Raw genomic sequence first — 18,169 nt, forward strand, 5'->3', positions numbered from 1 at the left:
AGAAAGTTGATTTGTCTATCCAGCATGGTTCTAAAATTCCCATCATTTACAGCAGCATCCACTGTCCTGGCGCCCTTGTCACCCAAATGGTGATAGAAAGAGATGACACAAGAGATTTCAATCCATCAAGTGCAGACAGATTGGGTGGCTGGGGCACAGGAGGGTGCTGACCTCACTCTTCTCCCTGGACCCTGCCTTTATATCTTGTCCTCTTTCCCCTGCCTTATTGGATAGTTTCCCTGTTGACTCACCTATCCATCGGGCACTATCGTTATTCACTGTCACATAAGCCTACCATCCTCCCTGTTGGGGTTTTATTGCAGACGCAGTCTGCCACACCTGTGTAAGGGACAACTATTAGCTTGTGTCATATTTGGGAAACGGGGTCCCATGGATCGCACAGCACTGCGGAGCCAATGCCAAGCCGTGTGGAGATGTGTTATGATAAGCATGTCCTGAGTCTCTCTAGCATGAACAACAGGATTGCTCTGTATTGTGGAGATCAGCTGATCCTCTAAATTAGTGGCCTCTGGCTGTCTTCCAAACTTTCTTTTGCTGCTGTCAAGAAATCCACTCTAAGCTGTTCTGATCATCCTATATTGGGAGCCGGTCTTAATGCAATGTTGCATCAGAGGGAGCCCTGCACAGGCCAACAACCTGCCTATGTTCACCATAGGGCTGCCTGGAATATCTGCTGACAACAGGGAACAACCAAGAGCATAAAAGACAGCTGCTCATCACAGATACAGTATATGAGAGATGTGTTTACATAAAAAAAATAAAAAAAAGATTAAAAAAAACTCAAGCTCAGTGGCTTGCCAAGTTCCTGGGGCTGGCCAATAAAATGGCAGAACAACTCAAGAGCGATTAACCAAGAGAGCGCTGTGTTTGTTTGCACTGAAGGACGACAGGCTATCCTCAGGGAGAGTATAAAGTAGCAAAAAGGTAATTCTATTGACTGGACCAGATAAAACTAATAACACCATCGCTACGGACAAAAAGAAAAGGCAATGGGCTGCATTCCAGAGACTGCAAAGCTGCCAAAGCAGGCCTTTCACAATGAAACGGCAGCAACAAATAAGAGCCGGAGCCGATTATATGAAAGCCGCATTTTAATAATGCATTCATCGTGTTGCAAGTGCAGCGCCTTTGAGTGTTAATTCATACTCTCTCCACCCAGTAATAGTGCTGTTGGGGATGGCAGACCGTCCACTAAATTTGCTGTGCATCTGTCACTCTGCTATGGAAAGTAATGATCATGTCCAACTTAAAAGGGTATCACATAAATAGGCGTGGGAAATATTAATGGCCACAAAAGCCTTTTAAAGAGGTATCATTCACTTTCTATAGCCCCGAGCACTCAAACAAACAGCTAGCACACTGAATCTGTGAATTTTGGCATTCAACCTGTTTTTGATTAACTGTTTTTACTTTTGTATTAATTGTTTTTAACACATTATTTCATGTGTTTGACTAAAGCTTTATGTAAAGCACTTTGAATTGCATCCATTATGTGTATTCATATACAGTACACGAGTAGTTTCTTTAGTGAAATACCTGTGAGGTAGGGTGCAGACTTTAAATCTGATTTTACCATCTGCCTATGTTTTTGTTTACTGAAGTGATTATGTTGTCCATTTACCTAATTGCCTACAGGTAGATATAATTAGCATCAAATGAAAAGAGGCACAAAACCAAAAGGAGTTCATGTGAGTTTGGAGATGTCACGGTTTACACTTACACCAACTAAAGAAGTGGCAGGTGTAATTTATAAACATTTTCTGCCAAAAAAAAGCCAACAAAATGGTATTGCGCTACATAAACTGCTTACACAAAAACTCAGCTGCACCAATTTACTCTCACAACAGACATAAAAGAGAGGTTTACCTTTTCTCCAACAGAACCAGGGTTTCCAATGCCACCGGGAGGCCCCTGAGGGCCATCTGCTCCTGGGGGTCCTGAGGGGCCTCTGGGACCAGGGGGGCCAGGTGGACCCTGCATGGAAGAGACCATACAGTCTAATGAGTAAGGACCCTTTACATGCAAACTTCCTGTTATTTGACTTACTGAATGATGACACAGTCACTTACCATTTGACCAACGTCTCCAGTTTCACCTTTCTCACCAGGTGGACCAGGCAAGCCCTGAGGAGTGTGCATAGGGTTTAGTCATACAGCCTGATCATGCACGACAAAACAAAAAATACAAGAATAAAATCCCCCTTCCATTACCATGGATATAGACCCACTCGGCCAGGCATGCCAATAAACTTAAATGCACTTCAATATCCAATGGAAAATAATCTCAAAATGAGTGCGTTCCAGCTGGAGAGCGGAGAGTTCACTTTGCGGCAAAACAAAATACTTTCTCCCAGGAATCGCTCATTCATTCCTTGGGAGTGTTTTAAAGCTTTATTGCGTGACTTTTTGATATTAAAGAACATATGTTACATTCAAGCCATTGCCAAATGAGTTGCCAAAAACCTAATTAAAACGATCAGCTCCAAATAACTTTCTCTGTATTTCTCAGTATGACTATGTTTAGAAGATTGTGGCGTCCGGTGACTTTCACGCGCAAAATCTTGAGTGAAGAAGATTACCTCCTCTTAAGAGTCCATCATGTTTTTTAGCAGGGCGCAAGTGCGCCATCCCGATTGCACAATCATGGAAGGTTTGTATCCCATGGACGCCGCAACAGTCTTGTCGTTACTTAGAATTCCTCATGGGGGCGACAGAAACTATCTACTACAGCTTTAATCCAACTTTTTCCTTAAATTTAACAAGTTGTTTTTGTCATCGCCTGAAAGGGCCATCATCTGGCGGTGTCTGTAGCCGGCTCGCAGTCACCTGTTAGCGGCTAAACAACTGCTGTTGATGGCAATGGTAAAAGTTTGTCCCCACCGAGCATAAAAATAATTCTGCAGAGGCAGGAATATGTAAACCGGAAAGGGGGAAATCCCATGCAACTTGTGCTGACATGTTTTTATTGAACCCTAACCCTTTTTTTCCCCCAAGTTCAAGATAAACAAAAACTAAAACCACTTCCACCGTGTTTCTTAATGATAACATTTGACCATAGTTTATATGTTTTGTGGCAGTCCGCACCTGCAGCCCAACTGGCCCTGGAGGTCCGGGGAATCCTCTAGATCCTTCATCTCCCTTCTGGCCAAATAGACCCTGCTGCCCTCTGGGACCAGGCTCACCATCTGCACCCTGCGACAGATGAAAAGGGGGTCCTGATCAGGAGATACAACGGCCTCTGCTACTGTTGGCCTAGCAGATGCAGTGGATGAGGCGTTAAGTGATCTGAACCCTTGATGCAAACATGACACTTACAGCAGGACCGGGTGCTCCAACGGGTCCTTGAGGGCCGGTGGGACCAGGTGGACCCTGCAGGGGAGATAGAGCACGTCAAAGGGTCAATTAACTCACCAACTGTCAAAACCCGTAAACTCACAGTAAAAAAAAAATAAAAAAAATAAAAATGGATCATGCTAAGAATTTTAGGCAGTGAAATGATACATAAATGATGTTTTTATGATTTCTGTAATTTTTTGTAAAACAACTTACGTGCTCTCCTTTGTCCCCCTTGCCTCCTTTCTGGCCTGGCTCTCCGAGCTCTCCCTGTCAAATGACATGATCACAGTGTGAAACCAGGACAGATTAAAAAAAAAAAGAAACTCAAAACAGAGGGGAGATGAAAATGTGACAATGAGTAAACGGTCATTAAAACACCCCCCAGAAAAGAAACTGACATAGTAAAGCACAATAAAACTCTACTATATTTCACCTTTATATCTTTTCTTAGAGATCTGTCTATGAAAATTTCAATTAAATTTCTCCGTCTGTGACAAATGGGGACAAAAACAGTTCACATCTGATGGCTGAGTCACTGGCGCTACGGGCAGCCAAAACAGAATAGATAATTAGTCCTGTCTCAACCTGTTTGCACCATTCCCAGAGTAAAGAACCTTGCACCGTTCTTTCAAAGCCTTGAAAAGCTGTTGCCATTTGGATAAATAATGTTAAACTGCTCATATAATGCTCATTTTCAGGTTGAATATTATATTAAGAGGTTATATCAGAATAGGTTTACATGGTTTAATTTTCAAAAAACACCACATATTTGTAGTACTCCACATTGCTGCAGCTCCTCCTTTCACCCTTTGTGTTGAGCTCTCTGTTTTAGCTGGCGAGTGAGGCATCTCCCTTCTGTTCCATCTTTGCACGGTAGCTAGGTAAGGACTACTAGCCAGTCAGAAGCAGAGTTTGAGGGCGTGCCACGCTAGCAGCTAGGCAAGCCTTATAATGTGTATTACATAGTGACACAAGTTCGTCTGGACTACCATAGAGCTGTTTAAAACAGGTTGTGAACAGTGTTTTCTGTTGGAGATGGTAAGTGCCATTGGGGTGGACTTTTTCATTTTGTAAACCTATAACATGCACATAAAAGATATATAACACAATAAAGGCAAGTGAAAAAAGCCAAAAAGCATAATATGAGCACTTTAATATCTGCCAAACCCAGAGCAATATACTTTTCGTTTTAGTCACACAAGGATCTTTGTGAGGCAGTATTAGTGTTAAAATAAAGGCCTTGGAGTTATTCCTTCCCCGTGGATAGGACTTTTAATGGGAAAGTGTCTGAATGTGTGTAAACATTAGCTTGCGAGATCCTTTTTATCTGCATGGCAAATACACTCTGTATTCTCTGTGTCCGACTGCACCGCGGGGACCAGTGTGAGGCCGGTTAAGAACTGAGGCATTCTTCAAAGGATAAGAGATTATCCTCTGAGTATCTCTGAGGCTGATCTTCTTGCAAATGTTTTTTTTTTTTTTAGAGCCGATGAGGAGTTGTTCTCTCTTCTGAATACTAAAGGGTCACTTTCACACATTCTGTCATTGCCACAAAATTCCTCCCTATCATCTGTCTTTTTGTACAGAGGAGTACAGAGATGCAATGAGGCAGGTTGGCCTTTTTAAAGATCTGTAAATCTGTTGGACAAATTCCCATTAGAGCACTTAAGGTCACAGGGGAAGAGACAAGAGAATATCTGGCTTAGATCTCAACTGTAAAGTTTACTGTCTTTGTAAGGTGGTAAGTGTGCATGTGGTGTATATTAGTGTGTGTGTGTGTGTGTGTGTGAGTGAGATGTTGAAAAAGTGCTCAAAAAGTTCAAAGCTATGAAGCTTTACCGGCTTTAATCATATCTCTCTTCACGTGGACAGCAAAACTAGACATTAAAAAGTAACCCACCTTGTCTCCGTCCTCTCCAGGTGGTCCAGGAGGTCCTCCAGGTCCTGGCAGACCAACAGGTCCCTGAATACCGTCTCTTCCAGCTGGGCCTTGAGGTCCTTTCTCTCCCTAAAATATATATTTTTCAGGATGTTGTCAGCCATGCTTGATTTGTAAAACTGCGTTATGTTCTGTATGCCGCAGCCGTTTCTGTAAGACAAAGTCCTTACCGGTCCACCTTTCTCTCCTGCAGGCCCTGGCGGTCCTTGGGGGCCAGGGCGTCCAGGAAGACCCGTAGGTCCGGCTGGGCCAGCAGGACCACGCTCACCAGGAGAACCCTACAGCAACATGGCACAGTAATGTTAGTAATCCGAGTAACTGAATGAAAATATCAAAGACATCAAAATGTTAAACTGAAACAAAGTCATCACATCAGGCACATTTACCAAATAGGTCAGACCTCTCTATGTATTCTCTATTATGTAAGAGACTAAAAGAACTGAGGGTGGGAACTTTGTTATGAAGACAATTCCCAGAGACCAAGACCAGTGAAGGTGAGAAGAGAGAGTGAGAGAATAAAAGTGACAAAGTGAAGATGCAGATGCAGTAAATTGCACTCACAGCAGGGCCAGGTGGGCCATGAGGTCCTTCATTCCCTTTCAGGCCGTGAGCCCCCTGCAGAATCAAATAAAAAGAAGGCTTCAGAAAACAAACACATCTGTTGGGGGAAACACATCCTTCTCTATGCTGGACAGGCTCAGCATGAGATGTAAAACCTCCTTTAGGCCCCAAAGTGGAGGCTGAGAGCAGCCGGGGAGAACAGTCCGTTATATTACATAGGGAACAAATGTATTGTTGTAATCATTTCTGCATCCTAGAGTTGGAAGAAAAAACTGTTTCTGCCATTGATTTCTTTCTAAAAAAGTTTGCAGTAAGAAAATAGCGTGAATTGCATAACTACCAGGACATGACTTTGTCAAGTTAGAGTAAAATAAAAAATAAACAGCCTAGAGAACACTGTTCCTTATCTAAAGCCCACTCAGGGATGTAATATCATGTATGATTCTTGAAGTTAACTACAGTGATTTAATAGCCCAGAACCAAGCAGTGAGGTTTATTGAATATGAGAGATTTTGTACTGATCAGAAAGGAATACTAACCACAGTGCCAGGCAGACCTCTCTCTCCAGGGAAACCTCTCGGCCCGGGAGGGCCATCCTTACCTGCTGGGCCAGCAGGACCAAAGTCACCCTGTGAGTCAAAGCACAATGCCATTAATTCTAGAAATGCAGTGTCAGGGTCTTGTTATTGTCTGTCTGCTCCACATTACACTAAGATAAGTGCAGTTATATCATCTCACAAAGCAAAAAATCTAGATGGGGTGGGAACTCAAAAGATATAATATTAAATAGAGCTTAAGGATTCACCTTAGCTCCTTCTTTCCCTGCAGCTCCAGGTAGACCCTGTTCACCAGGTGGGCCTGGTGGCCCAGGATGACCCCGGTCGCCCATTGGTCCAGTCTCACCAGTTGGTCCCTACAATTGAAAACCAAACCCAGTAAAGTAAGACACTGAAATGAAAACCCAGCTGCAAAGGAGGTGTGAAGAAGAGCAACTATGGTAAGAGGAACACTGTGAGAAAAATCAGCAATTCAAAAAAAAGCTGAGCATTTGCTGTGTGGGAGGCCTACTAGTCATTAAGGCCACATACAGCTCCGCTATCGTCAATGTTCTCAGCTGGCATTAGCAGAGCAGCTGGGGGGGGGGGTAAAGTCTGTTAAATGCTTATGCATAATGGATGAAGAGCCCATTGCTAATATGGAAGAGGATAAACAACACTCATGGCTTGTCAGATATACAGTGGCTTGAGAAAGTTTTAACATCCATGCTAAAGTTGATTAAAGGGGGAATTAAAAAAAAGCCTCTTTTGGAAATTAATCTTAATGTCTTTATTTAAAAAGAGTTAGGAAAATCCAATTTTTTAAGGACAATAATTTTCTTTGTGAATGAATAATGTATGGTAAATAAATAAATGTTCATCCTTAAAATACATGGGGCATAAATATACACCCCTATGTTAAATTCCAATAGAAGCAAGCACATTTTTATTTTTAAAGGCCGGTTATTTCATGGATCCATGATACTATGCATCCTGATAGAGTTCCCTTGGCCTTTGGAATTAAAATCACCCCACATCTTAACATGCCCTTCCCCATGTAGGCCTGGGGAACTTTGCATAAGATTATCTCTCAATGCAAATCAAACCAGCTATTAAGCTGACTGAAATAAAACCATGCTAATCTCTAGGTAAGGGGAAGCGTACGTGATGATAGGGGGTTAGTTTAATAAAGTTTTCGAACTGTACTAGCTATTTCAAATTCGGCTCCCAACAATCACAAAAACAATGTAATCCAGAGAAACAATCTTTTTTCCCATTGCATTCCGCAAGTAAACTCTTATTTTTTCTTGTGTTCTGAAGGAGAATTCAGAAGGTTTAACGGTAAAAGTCCTAAGGGCAATTTCACCGTTTAAGGTGTTTTCACTGTTGATTTGCTTTTTTAAGTTCAATAAGTACAGCATCTTTCCAAAAGCCAATGAGTAATCCTTTTAAATAAGCATGATTTCATGGCTGACTGACAAAATTGTGATTTTGTTTTCCATAATCAAACAGCCCTACTCTGCGCAAAAAGATTACAATCAAAGTTAAGTCATACTGATAATAGATAGAAGGGAACAACACAGCAAGATGGCCGGTGACTGTGACTCACCTGAGGTCCAACCACGCCTGGAGGGCCAGGAGGACCAGTCTTTCCTTGGAATCCCTGTTAGTTACGGAAGAAAAACAAAACAGTTACATGACATTTAACTGACTCTGTTGACAGATGAAGAGCTCAGCACTAAAACTATTTTACTCACAGTCTCTCCTCTCTGTCCGGGATGTCCAGGCAGTCCATCTTTCCCTGAAGGTCCCTGAGAAATACATCCAAATCTATGAATGCAAGTGTGAAGAATGCCAAAGGAAAAGGAATGTTGGTTTATATACACAGTTGTGTGTTGTGTATGAGTTTGGACTCACAGGTGGGCCCTTTGGTCCTGGGAAACCTGTTGGTCCCTGAGGCCCTGGTAGACCCTGCAACAAACGACAAATGATTCTGGGTCAATAATTGGTTGACTCTGAGTGTTATGAGAACAAAATGACCCTGGATGACAGTGGGATGGTACGTACCCTCTCACCAGGAGGTCCTGGTGGGCCATCATTTCCTGAGTTACCCTGAAGAGACAAAATAGGGAGTAAGTGGGCATTCACACCAACTCAACTTTTGGAGAACAAATTTACAACAACACATCCCCTGCGGTGACCAATCATGTAAACTGAGATCAGACTTGCCAGTCAGTTTTGTGGTGGAGTGAGAATCCCGTACTGTAAACAGGAAACATCACTGCCTCCATTGCTGCCACAAGAAAGTTTTTTAAACCCAAAACACAAGCACTGAACTGCCAAGGAGAATAGTTTGGCTATCACCAGACCAAGTCTGCTCTTTATTTTCTCTGCACAAGAGGCGTGACCAAGGGGCACAGTCCTTCAACTAATCAGACCAACGATCCGGGTGACGTAGAAGCAACAGCGGCATCAACGGGTTGCTGCGCTTTGGGGGCTGCTGCCGCCACCGCCGCTATGTTGAATGTAAACAAGAAGCTGCTTGGTCGCTTCTCTATCATCATTGTGTTAAACCTGCCAATAGTGCGCCAGGTAGATAAGCCAATTTATGATTGGTTCCCGCAAAACTGAAAGTGAAGGTTTCCAGACCGAGCTGCAGGGCGAAATGAAATTGCCGGCAGAGTGGGCGGGGTTTACCCAGTCTAACAGCTGAGTGTTTGCCAAGCTACAACGCACACCCGATCCGTCTAGCTCATCTCTTTTCCTTCCCTTTTTTCTCCGTGAAATGAACCTGCTTTAAAGTGCGGTCGGACACGCTGAGATCTATAAATAATGTGACGGAAAACAGTAGTTCTGAAATATAAAGTGTAATTGTGCTACATTGCGGGGTTCAAGAACACAACAGGATGTCACACAAGTGGGCCTTTTCAGTGACACTCCCACCATCGCCGGGTTCTTTATTTTGGTCTGAATGGGTCCCAAGGGGTGAACTTGTAACACAAAATACACAACAAAGTGGCAGTGAAATAACTGACTCACCTTTGGTCCAGCTTTCCCTGTTGGTCCTCTTGGTCCTCTTTCTCCTCGAGGCCCCTTGATGGAAAAGACAAAGTGATTAAAAAATTGACAGAACGGTTCCTAAGACATATTTGTGACCTGAAAGAGTTACGCTTTCCCAGTTGAATAAGTGTGGGTTGCCCTCAAGCATGCCAGCGTTGAACTACCAGTTTTACTGTGCCAAGCTCGCCATCTGTATACAAGCACGAGTCTGCTGAGTAAGACTAACCGTTGGTCCTCTCTGTCCGCGTGGGCCAGGCTTTCCTGCTGTTCCCTGTAGGAAAGGAGAACACAAACAGTGATCAAAAGAGTCACGTCCTCTAGAAGAATCAATCCAATGCCAGCAGTCAGTAACATTTGCAAACAGAGTTCAATAGAATTGGGCAATTTAAAGGCTCTGACATCATCTTTTCTCATTAATTAGGAATTACCAGTTTCAAATAATACAATCAATAGTTTTCCTGACTTGCAGATTTAGATTCTGACTTAGATTCATGACTACCTCAGAAGAGGATGCAAGAATTATCAATAATGCACAATATAAGGATTTTAAAGCAATATTACACATACAGTGGCTGCATAAAGTTGAGATGAGAAAAACAAGTTTATATTTTATGTTGCTTTGAAAAAGAATAAAAAAAGAAAATAGGTCCTGTGAAACGTTAATTGCCCCATTATCCCTTTCTGTCTGGGAGCTTGGTCTCATAAAACTTCACAAATGTTTTGTGAAGATGAAAAGCTTTATATGCCCTGCTCGACTCGTGGTGGCAAACCATTACTCTTGCAGGCAAGCTAATGGCGTGGTCCTTAAACAAGGAAAATGAAACATTGCTCAAGTACCGCAAAGTGATAAACAATGCTTTTGGTGGTTTGAAATGAGTTGTGTAAGTGGTAAAAAAAGAAGGAATGCAATTGTCTTTCTGTCCTTGGTCTTTCTTTTAGAGCCATGCAACTTCCTCTAGGTTGATAAATCTGGAGCTAGAACAGGAGCCTCTTGCCAGTATTGATCCAACCATTCTTGTAGCAATGAGAATAATAATAAGAAGAAGTCTATTTGACGTACCCGAGTTCCTTTCTCTCCATTGGCACCAGGGAAACCTTGGAAACCTTGAGATCCCTGTGTGAGCGAGAAAGAGGAATTAATCATTTCAGAGACAAACCTTAAATATTATATTCCGTTGTTTATTCCCTGAGATATTCCTAGCATATTAACCGCAACAGAAGACAGGGTGCACCATAAATAAAAAGCGACGCTTTTATTGTTGTCATATTATAGTAGCTTAGGGCTGACACCAAAAAGCATATTCAAATCCCCAGCTCTTTGATCAGGGAGCTTCAAGCATGTCCACTTGTCAGACTGCGGCTTTGCCTTTGAGAGGCTAAAGCAAGAGCCATCAAATGTTCAGCAAAGCAGCCTGCACATGTATGAATTTTTCATTGTCTTTCAATTAAACAGAGAAACATGCATGTGTGTAGAGACAATTTGGCCAAATAAATTATGTCTCTTATGAGTATGGTTTTAAAGTTTCTCTATACTCATATTAGTGAACTAATGGCAATATTGTTAAGCAGTACATGTGCGCAAATACCTTTGGTCCTTGTCTTCCTGGGTATCCTGGCAATCCGGGAACTCCAAGTTTACCCTGTAAATGAGAAAAGCTAAATTTAATTTTAGATTCACTTTTCCAGACTTAAAGTATTGCACTTCCTAGGCGCCCGGATAGCTCAGTTGGTGGAGCGTGCCTACACATATAGAGGTTAACTCCTCGGCGCAGCCGGGCCCGGGCTCAACTCCGACATGCAGCCCTTTGCTGTATGTCATACCCCCCTCTCTCTCCCTTTTCATGTCTTCCGTTGTCCTGTCTAAAATAACGGCCAAAAATAACCTAAAAACTAATCCCCCCCCATAAAAAAGTATTGCACTTACACAATGTTGGGGGACTCGTTTAAAGACAGATTAAATGACACAGTGCAAATGGATTCAGAACTTTACAAAGCTCTCTAGACAGACAGAGCCTCAGACAACATTATACAACTTAGTCAAAACATGTCATTATCATCACTGTCATATACTTGCATAATATTATGTCCTTAGTTTTTACAATTTAATAAAACACTCAAATGTGTCTTTACTACATAAAATCATTTACAGTGCTACTGCTTTGTAACAAGTTTGTAACACTCCGCTCCGCGATAACAACGCAAACTACTCAAAGTGTTACAAGGGGGGAGTGTAGCATCCCACAACGTAAAACACAGTATGGGAGTTCATCTTTCTCATGTGTGGCCATGAGGCAATGGAATGCCCTTCCCACAGGATATATCTTATGTACAAATTACCACATTTTCTCATGCCTAACCAAGAGTTGGTTGTTGAATAAGCAACTTTGCACACATCCATAAGATACAGTATATGTGAGTGTGCGTGTGTGTATATGTATTTGTGTTTAGAGTTGGATTGGACTCAAATCTACCTAAGCCACTGCTTCTGTCTGAGTGTGTTTGCTGGGGAGGAGGAAGAGAGAGAGTGTGTGGGTTGTTGGCGCGCCTGTTTTTTTTTTTGCTAGATTGCTTGTTTTTAATTACTATGGTCACCACATCATCTATAGGTCTGTTTAATTTCTTTTAAAATTGTTATTTTTTATAATTGTTATACCTGCTCAGTGACTACAGGTGGAAATTAGCAATTGTTGCTATAACCTGGCTCAAGACATATTCCCTTGTACTACAAATATAATTTTTACCTGTGCATTACCCTGTTTCAAATAAATAAATGTCTATTCTATTTTCACATAATGTAATCCTATATTACCTGATGCTTGTGCTGCATACACTAAATATTTAAGACATCTAGTATTAATGTGAATTTGTACATGAAATGGCTGTGATGCAAAAGAATTGCTTTGCAACGTTGATTTCCTAACGAGTATCTTGCCAGCCATCCTAAATGCAAGGCAAGCACACAGCATTATATTACAGTGGGACAGCTGTGAATGTAAACAACTGTAGTACTGTGTTATTTTAGTAGTAAACTTCAATAAATATGAACACCTGCTAAACACAGCATAATTTATTATGACTTACTGAGTGCTAATGTTGGCTGCTATTGTGTGCTATTATCACAGGTGTGATCCAGATACAAACCAGTGTCTACATCTATAATGCAGTGTTACTGCAGTTATGCAAATATATGTACAATTTAGATTAGGAACAAACTGTAAAGCTATAATGTGTAGCTTCTGTCGCCCCCATGAGGAATTCTAAGTAATAACAACAAAACTGTTGGCACGTCCACATGATACAAGCCTTCCGTGACCACATTCATCAATGTCAAAAAGTTACGCACCAAAGCTTTATGCTTGGATTCTAAACAGAAGCACTGTGGTTACTGTGAAACATAGCCACAGTTTTGTTTCATACTTTGGCTGATGACTTGCCAAATAAGATTTAGTTAGCACAGTCTAAATGACACTCAACATGTTTCAAGCCTTTTATAAAAGACCACAGACTCCTCTAGAAAAGACCGACGTTGCTTTTTTTTATGCACAAAAATGTCTGAGGTATTGTCAGCAACAGCTTACCCAGTGTTCAATTTAACAATGAAAAATGTGAAAAACTGAATCCATTTTAGGCTCCCAGCTGGTTCAAGAGCAGCAGCAATGAAAAATCGGTTGCTTTTAAGAAGAGAATGATTGTAAAAACTACTTTCCTCGTCAAGCCCTGCTGAACTATTGTCCTAGATTAAACATGACTGATAACACAAAATTGCAACTTGTTTTCGATTCCGTTTTTTCCGTCAGGGTTACATGTAAGCAGAGAACACAGTGTCTATTTGATCTAAGTGTTTTGGTTGTGAAAGCCAAACTGGAAAAAAGAGCATACCTTCTCACCACCTGGGCCAAGAGGACCAGCATCTCCTGGGAGACCTGAGCGACCCTTCGGTCCCTCGGGACCATCTTCTCCTCTGGGTCCTGCTGGTCCAAGCTCTCCCTGGAAAGCATCAGAACACATACTTTCATACTTCATAATTACAATTCAGCATTTTCCTCGAAGCTACAATGTGGAGTTGTGGAGTGTGTTTTTTTTTTTTTATATATTTTTATACCTCAATCATTTAGGTCAGGGATTTTCAAAAGAGGGTCCGGGGCCCCAAGGGGGTATATAGAATTGTTGCAGGTGGGCCTCCAAATTTTGAAAGTTTTTTTTCTAAAATTTTAATGTCTTAACTTGAATCCAACATATTAGCAGCAAATATAAATCCCCACTGATGTTAGGCTAATTGGCCTATAGGTAAGGTAATCACTTAGATAGCCATTCAAAGATACAGTTAATCCTGAGTGTTCACTGTGCCAGATGTAAATGTAACATTAAGAGACAATTTGTTTTTAATCACGCCAACAAATGTGATTTTAATAGCTTATGCACCAAAAATGGTATGTTTAATAGGTTTGGGCCCTCCTACACGTTGTTGCTGGCCCAGTTTAAAATGCAACTTAATTTTATACAATATACACTATTGGTCAAATGTTTAGGGTCACTTACAAATTTCCATACCACTCCATTATAGACAGAATACCAACTGAACGGAGTGGTTGGCTGATATTTAATGAAATATCTACATTGCCCATAAAGGCACATTCTGTTTACTAATCTGTTATCATTTAAAAAAAACTAAATGGTAAAACATTGGAGAACCATTTTGCAACTATGTAAACACATAATGTTTTCTGAAAACTGCTGCCCTGGTTAAAAAAAGTGCAACTGATCTCAGCTGCTATTCTGTCTATATTGGAGTGCAATGAAAAGTTCTAAGTGACCCTGAACCTTTGACCGGTAGTTTATGTAGTAAGGGGTCCCTGCTCTGTCTCTCTATTAGTTAAGGGGTCCTTGGCTTAAAAAACGTTGAAGACCTTGGTTTAGATGCATACACCAACTAGCACTTTTCTTATTTCCTGGTTTTAGCTTGTGCATTTGTTGATTAGTACTGATAGATTAGTATTGAACTGAGTGAATTCAACACTACATTGCACATTTGCATTTGTGCCCTCGACAGTCGGCAAGAATGTTAATCCACCTTTATAGACGCTGAAAACCAATTTTCTTAATCAGCTTCTTAATCGACAATGTGCAATGGACACTGAAGCAAACAAGTCTGTTCATTTTGTGTAACTCTAGTCGCCCTTCTTAAACTGTTGTGAGTGTAAAGTGGCTTAAAAGAATCGAGTAAAGCTATTTTCCCTTGCCGCCGACCCCTCAAAGCAGTCAGCGATCCTATTATTGCTACTCTCTGTGAGCGCGCTCCCCTTTCTAGCGGGACACCCAGTAAATGACAGAGTATAAACTCGCTCTGACAACCAGTCGCCGCTGCGGAGACTCAGCGGTGTGTGAAAGATATCCAGTTAAAGGGCCTGTGCGGCGTTGCACAAGCAAGCAGGTGTCCTCATACGCGCACTCAAGTACACATAAATCGGCATCAAGAAAACTGTACTTGACTCACACTTGCAAGCTCATCACAGAGAACACTTTCCATTTAGTCCACACACACACACACACACACACACACACACACACATCCACACGCTCTCACACACACACACACGCGTGCGCACACACAAACACACGCAGACACACACATTTCATAGGCACGCCTAAAAATGATCAGTCATTTAGATTCTAGTCAATGAGTGTCTACTCCAGAACGGAGGGACTCCTCAAATCCTTATTTTCAGCTGGATGTGCTAAGTCTACAGAAGAAAACATGTCTCTCTCTCGAGTTTGTAAGAGTTTAGAGTGCCATTGATTTCTCCTTCCTTTCTGTACTCAGCTATAGACAGCCTGGTCAGGGATTGGGGGATTGCTGATTGAAGTGCAGGTTGGGGCAAGTAATGTTTCTCACTGTTAAAGACTGTTTTCCTGCTACTTAGACATTGTAAATCCCTAGAGCAGTTTGTTCCCGGGTACACCTGTCAAACCCTGTGCTTCTTTAAGTAATTGAGGTTAGGACTGATTTGGAAAGCAGCACACTGGATAGAAAAGGAAACTGCTCGCGTAAACACATACACATGCACACATGCTAACATCTGGCAATAGGAGCAACACCTTATGTTTGCTCATTACCCCACCTCCACAGTAGTCACAGAGGCTTATGCCATAAGGGGCTAACTCAGGAGTGGTTGTTGCTTTCCCTTAGTTGAGGTAAAGGTCCCCCCAACAAAACTAAGCCCCAAAAACAACATTGAGTGCAGAAGTCACATGTTTCTAATTAGTTCAAGTCATTTGAAATAGGGCCCGATATGAGGAAAATATGCCATAACATTGTTGAACATCGTGATAACAATATGACGATATGATAAATGAACAGATATTGTGTGTATTCAGTTGGATTGCTTTCAGTATTCTGCTAAAATACAACAATTTTTTATAGATCATTTCTTTCAAATTACACAAAAACAATTCACGATATGACTTAGCGATGACGATAAAAAACAAAACAAAAAAAAACGATATAATCTGCAGACCTAATTTGAATGATGTTTTCCAACGCTCAATATATGACTGGCACATACTGCTGAGTGCAATATAAACAAAGGAGCCTTACCCTGTCGCCCTTGATACCCATATCTCCCTTGAAGCCAGGGAAGCCGTCTTCTCCCTGGTGAGAGGATAAAGGCAGACAAAGAGGTGAGGATGTAATGAAGGAGAAATAATTAGATAATATAAATGTTGAAACCATTTGTGTGGTATTCCTACACAGAGACACACTCAAAGACGAGCACACATACACAAACACAGATGTGGAGTCTTGGCAAGATCCCTTGTTGCCATAGAAACTCTTAATTGCCTTTTTCTTTCTGTACCAGCATCAGTTTTACTTTGAATTCTTTGAGATTATCAATAGCATGAAATATTTCATGCATGACCCCCACAAGTTATAATTCATACCAATGCTACAATTTCTCTAAAGATTACAGTCGCTTCCTTTCACACAAAGACGTTCTTACACTTTCTTAGCCAATAAGAGCTCTCTTACCTTTTCACCCTTGTGTCCTTTAAGACCGCGTACTCCATCGGCTCCCTGTGTTGGAAGAACACACAGATGTTACAGGCTGATACGGTGCACGCTGGACAAAATGGAGGATTTCACTTGTAGAGTATGCAGTCCCACAATGGGCAATACACATTTTCAACCAATGTAATCACCACAACTTTTCTAAATCGAGGCAGAAGTCATCTGGTGTTGCCAATTGTCACTGCCCCCCCTCCCCTCCGAGTGTGTCAAAGGTACTATGGAGGCTACACTATGTAACTGAAGCATTCAAATGTGTTTTGTTCTGTAGTTTAGAAAATAACTGTGAAAGCATTTGACATGCTACAACCACTTTTCTTGAACAACCTGCTCATCCTCCCAGAGACAGGAGACACTTTAGACCTCAGCCATGTAACAGAGGGACTTTTTGCTAGAAGTTAAGCCACTTGTGTGGTCCCTTTCCCTCAGTGGAAGCTTTACTGATTGGATCAGTCACACCAGCCAAGATTTCATTTGATGGGATTTCTTCCGTCTTGGGTATATTAGCTACTGATTAAAGGGCTGTGCGCCTCAAGCTGTCATCTGCCCCTGTAACTCACCTCAGCACCAAGGTGATGTAAGATCTGACTTTCCTGTCTTAATCATTGCATCACTAGGATTGTTTTCATGAGGCCATTCCATTTCTAGACCGTCCCTAGAAAGTAAACAGTTTAGCAGCAAACTAGGGCTTTGATTTTGGTAATCAACAGCTTTTCACAAAACCACAATTAGTTGTTGGAAGAGCCTTGGAAATATTAATATTAATGTTTTTTTTCAGAGGCATTTTGATAATGTGCAACTATTAGCACATAATGGTTGTTCATTTCAGTTTACCATAACCTGACGATATCCCAAATGGATTTATGAGTGGTTGATAATCATCTCACCTTCACACCTCGGGGTCCAGGATAACCGATGGGTCCTTGAGGGCCAGCAGGGCCCTGGGGGGAGATAGCCATTTATTAAGAGCTTGTAGCACGTACACACACACACACACACACACAGTACACACATGCACCCACAATTCAAATGTTAAATACATTAATGAAAAATGTTTGAACTAGACAAAGAGAAGGGAAAGAAACATAGAAAAGCTTAAACTAAATTTAGAAAAGAATAAAATGTAAACTTCAAATGCAACCTACCAAGTGTCCTTTCTCTCCAGAGGGCCCCTCCTTTCCAGGGTGACCCTGTGAATTATTAGGAGAAATATTATTGCATCTTATTTCAGGATAATTAACACCATAAATACTGCAACGCCCTCTATAACTGAGGGATTAGGTTGTTAAACTGTTGGAGGAAAATTGGAATAAGAGCCGTTAGATTTTTATCTCATTTAGGATTAAGGATTGGACTGTTAATTGGAAATAATACACAAGTATTATAATGCACTACAGACTATGACTGGGTTTTAAAAGCCAAGACTGCCGTTTTGGGACTTCACATTACATTACACACATACTGTACATGCATATGTGGAAACACAAAAGCAAAAACACATCTCATATGGATGTCTGGTAAAAAGAAGATGAGACAAAAAAGCTCTGCAAAGGCTCTGATGGATTCAAAGTGGATGTGAGAGAGGATGGAGAAGGAAATGGATACGAGAGAATAGAGAAATGAGGGCCAAGCCGGGAGCATTGAGATTAAGAGA

The 18,169-nt window shown here is 41.4% G+C and overlaps 1 protein-coding gene across 3 annotated transcripts in view; it reads right to left on the reverse strand.

Moving 5' to 3' along the window:
• col5a1 (procollagen, type V, alpha 1) overlaps positions 1-18,169 on the reverse strand; it is an 84,876-nt gene that overhangs the window by 12,543 nt on the left and 54,164 nt on the right. For all 3 annotated transcript variants that reach the window (XM_034895607.1, XM_034895606.1, XM_034895605.1), the window contains exons 26-48: positions 17,661-17,705; positions 17,403-17,456; positions 16,480-16,524; positions 16,048-16,101; positions 13,332-13,439; positions 11,039-11,092; positions 10,513-10,566; positions 9,679-9,723; positions 9,432-9,485; positions 8,460-8,504; positions 8,310-8,363; positions 8,150-8,203; positions 8,002-8,055; positions 6,662-6,769; positions 6,396-6,485; positions 5,857-5,910; positions 5,466-5,573; positions 5,257-5,364; positions 3,570-3,623; positions 3,336-3,389; positions 3,105-3,212; positions 2,091-2,144; positions 1,888-1,995 (exon numbers count right to left, since the gene is read on the reverse strand). In XM_034895607.1, coding sequence (XP_034751498.1) covers positions 1,888-1,995; positions 2,091-2,144; positions 3,105-3,212; positions 3,336-3,389; positions 3,570-3,623; positions 5,257-5,364; positions 5,466-5,573; positions 5,857-5,910; positions 6,396-6,485; positions 6,662-6,769; positions 8,002-8,055; positions 8,150-8,203; positions 8,310-8,363; positions 8,460-8,504; positions 9,432-9,485; positions 9,679-9,723; positions 10,513-10,566; positions 11,039-11,092; positions 13,332-13,439; positions 16,048-16,101; positions 16,480-16,524; positions 17,403-17,456; positions 17,661-17,705 — 1,566 coding nt within the window. The remainder of the gene's footprint in view (positions 1-1,887; positions 1,996-2,090; positions 2,145-3,104; positions 3,213-3,335; positions 3,390-3,569; positions 3,624-5,256; positions 5,365-5,465; positions 5,574-5,856; positions 5,911-6,395; positions 6,486-6,661; positions 6,770-8,001; positions 8,056-8,149; positions 8,204-8,309; positions 8,364-8,459; positions 8,505-9,431; positions 9,486-9,678; positions 9,724-10,512; positions 10,567-11,038; positions 11,093-13,331; positions 13,440-16,047; positions 16,102-16,479; positions 16,525-17,402; positions 17,457-17,660; positions 17,706-18,169) is intronic.

This window comes from Etheostoma cragini, chromosome 16 (genome assembly GCF_013103735.1).
Source record: "Etheostoma cragini isolate CJK2018 chromosome 16, CSU_Ecrag_1.0, whole genome shotgun sequence".
Classification (NCBI taxonomy): Eukaryota; Metazoa; Chordata; class Actinopteri; order Perciformes; family Percidae; genus Etheostoma; species Etheostoma cragini.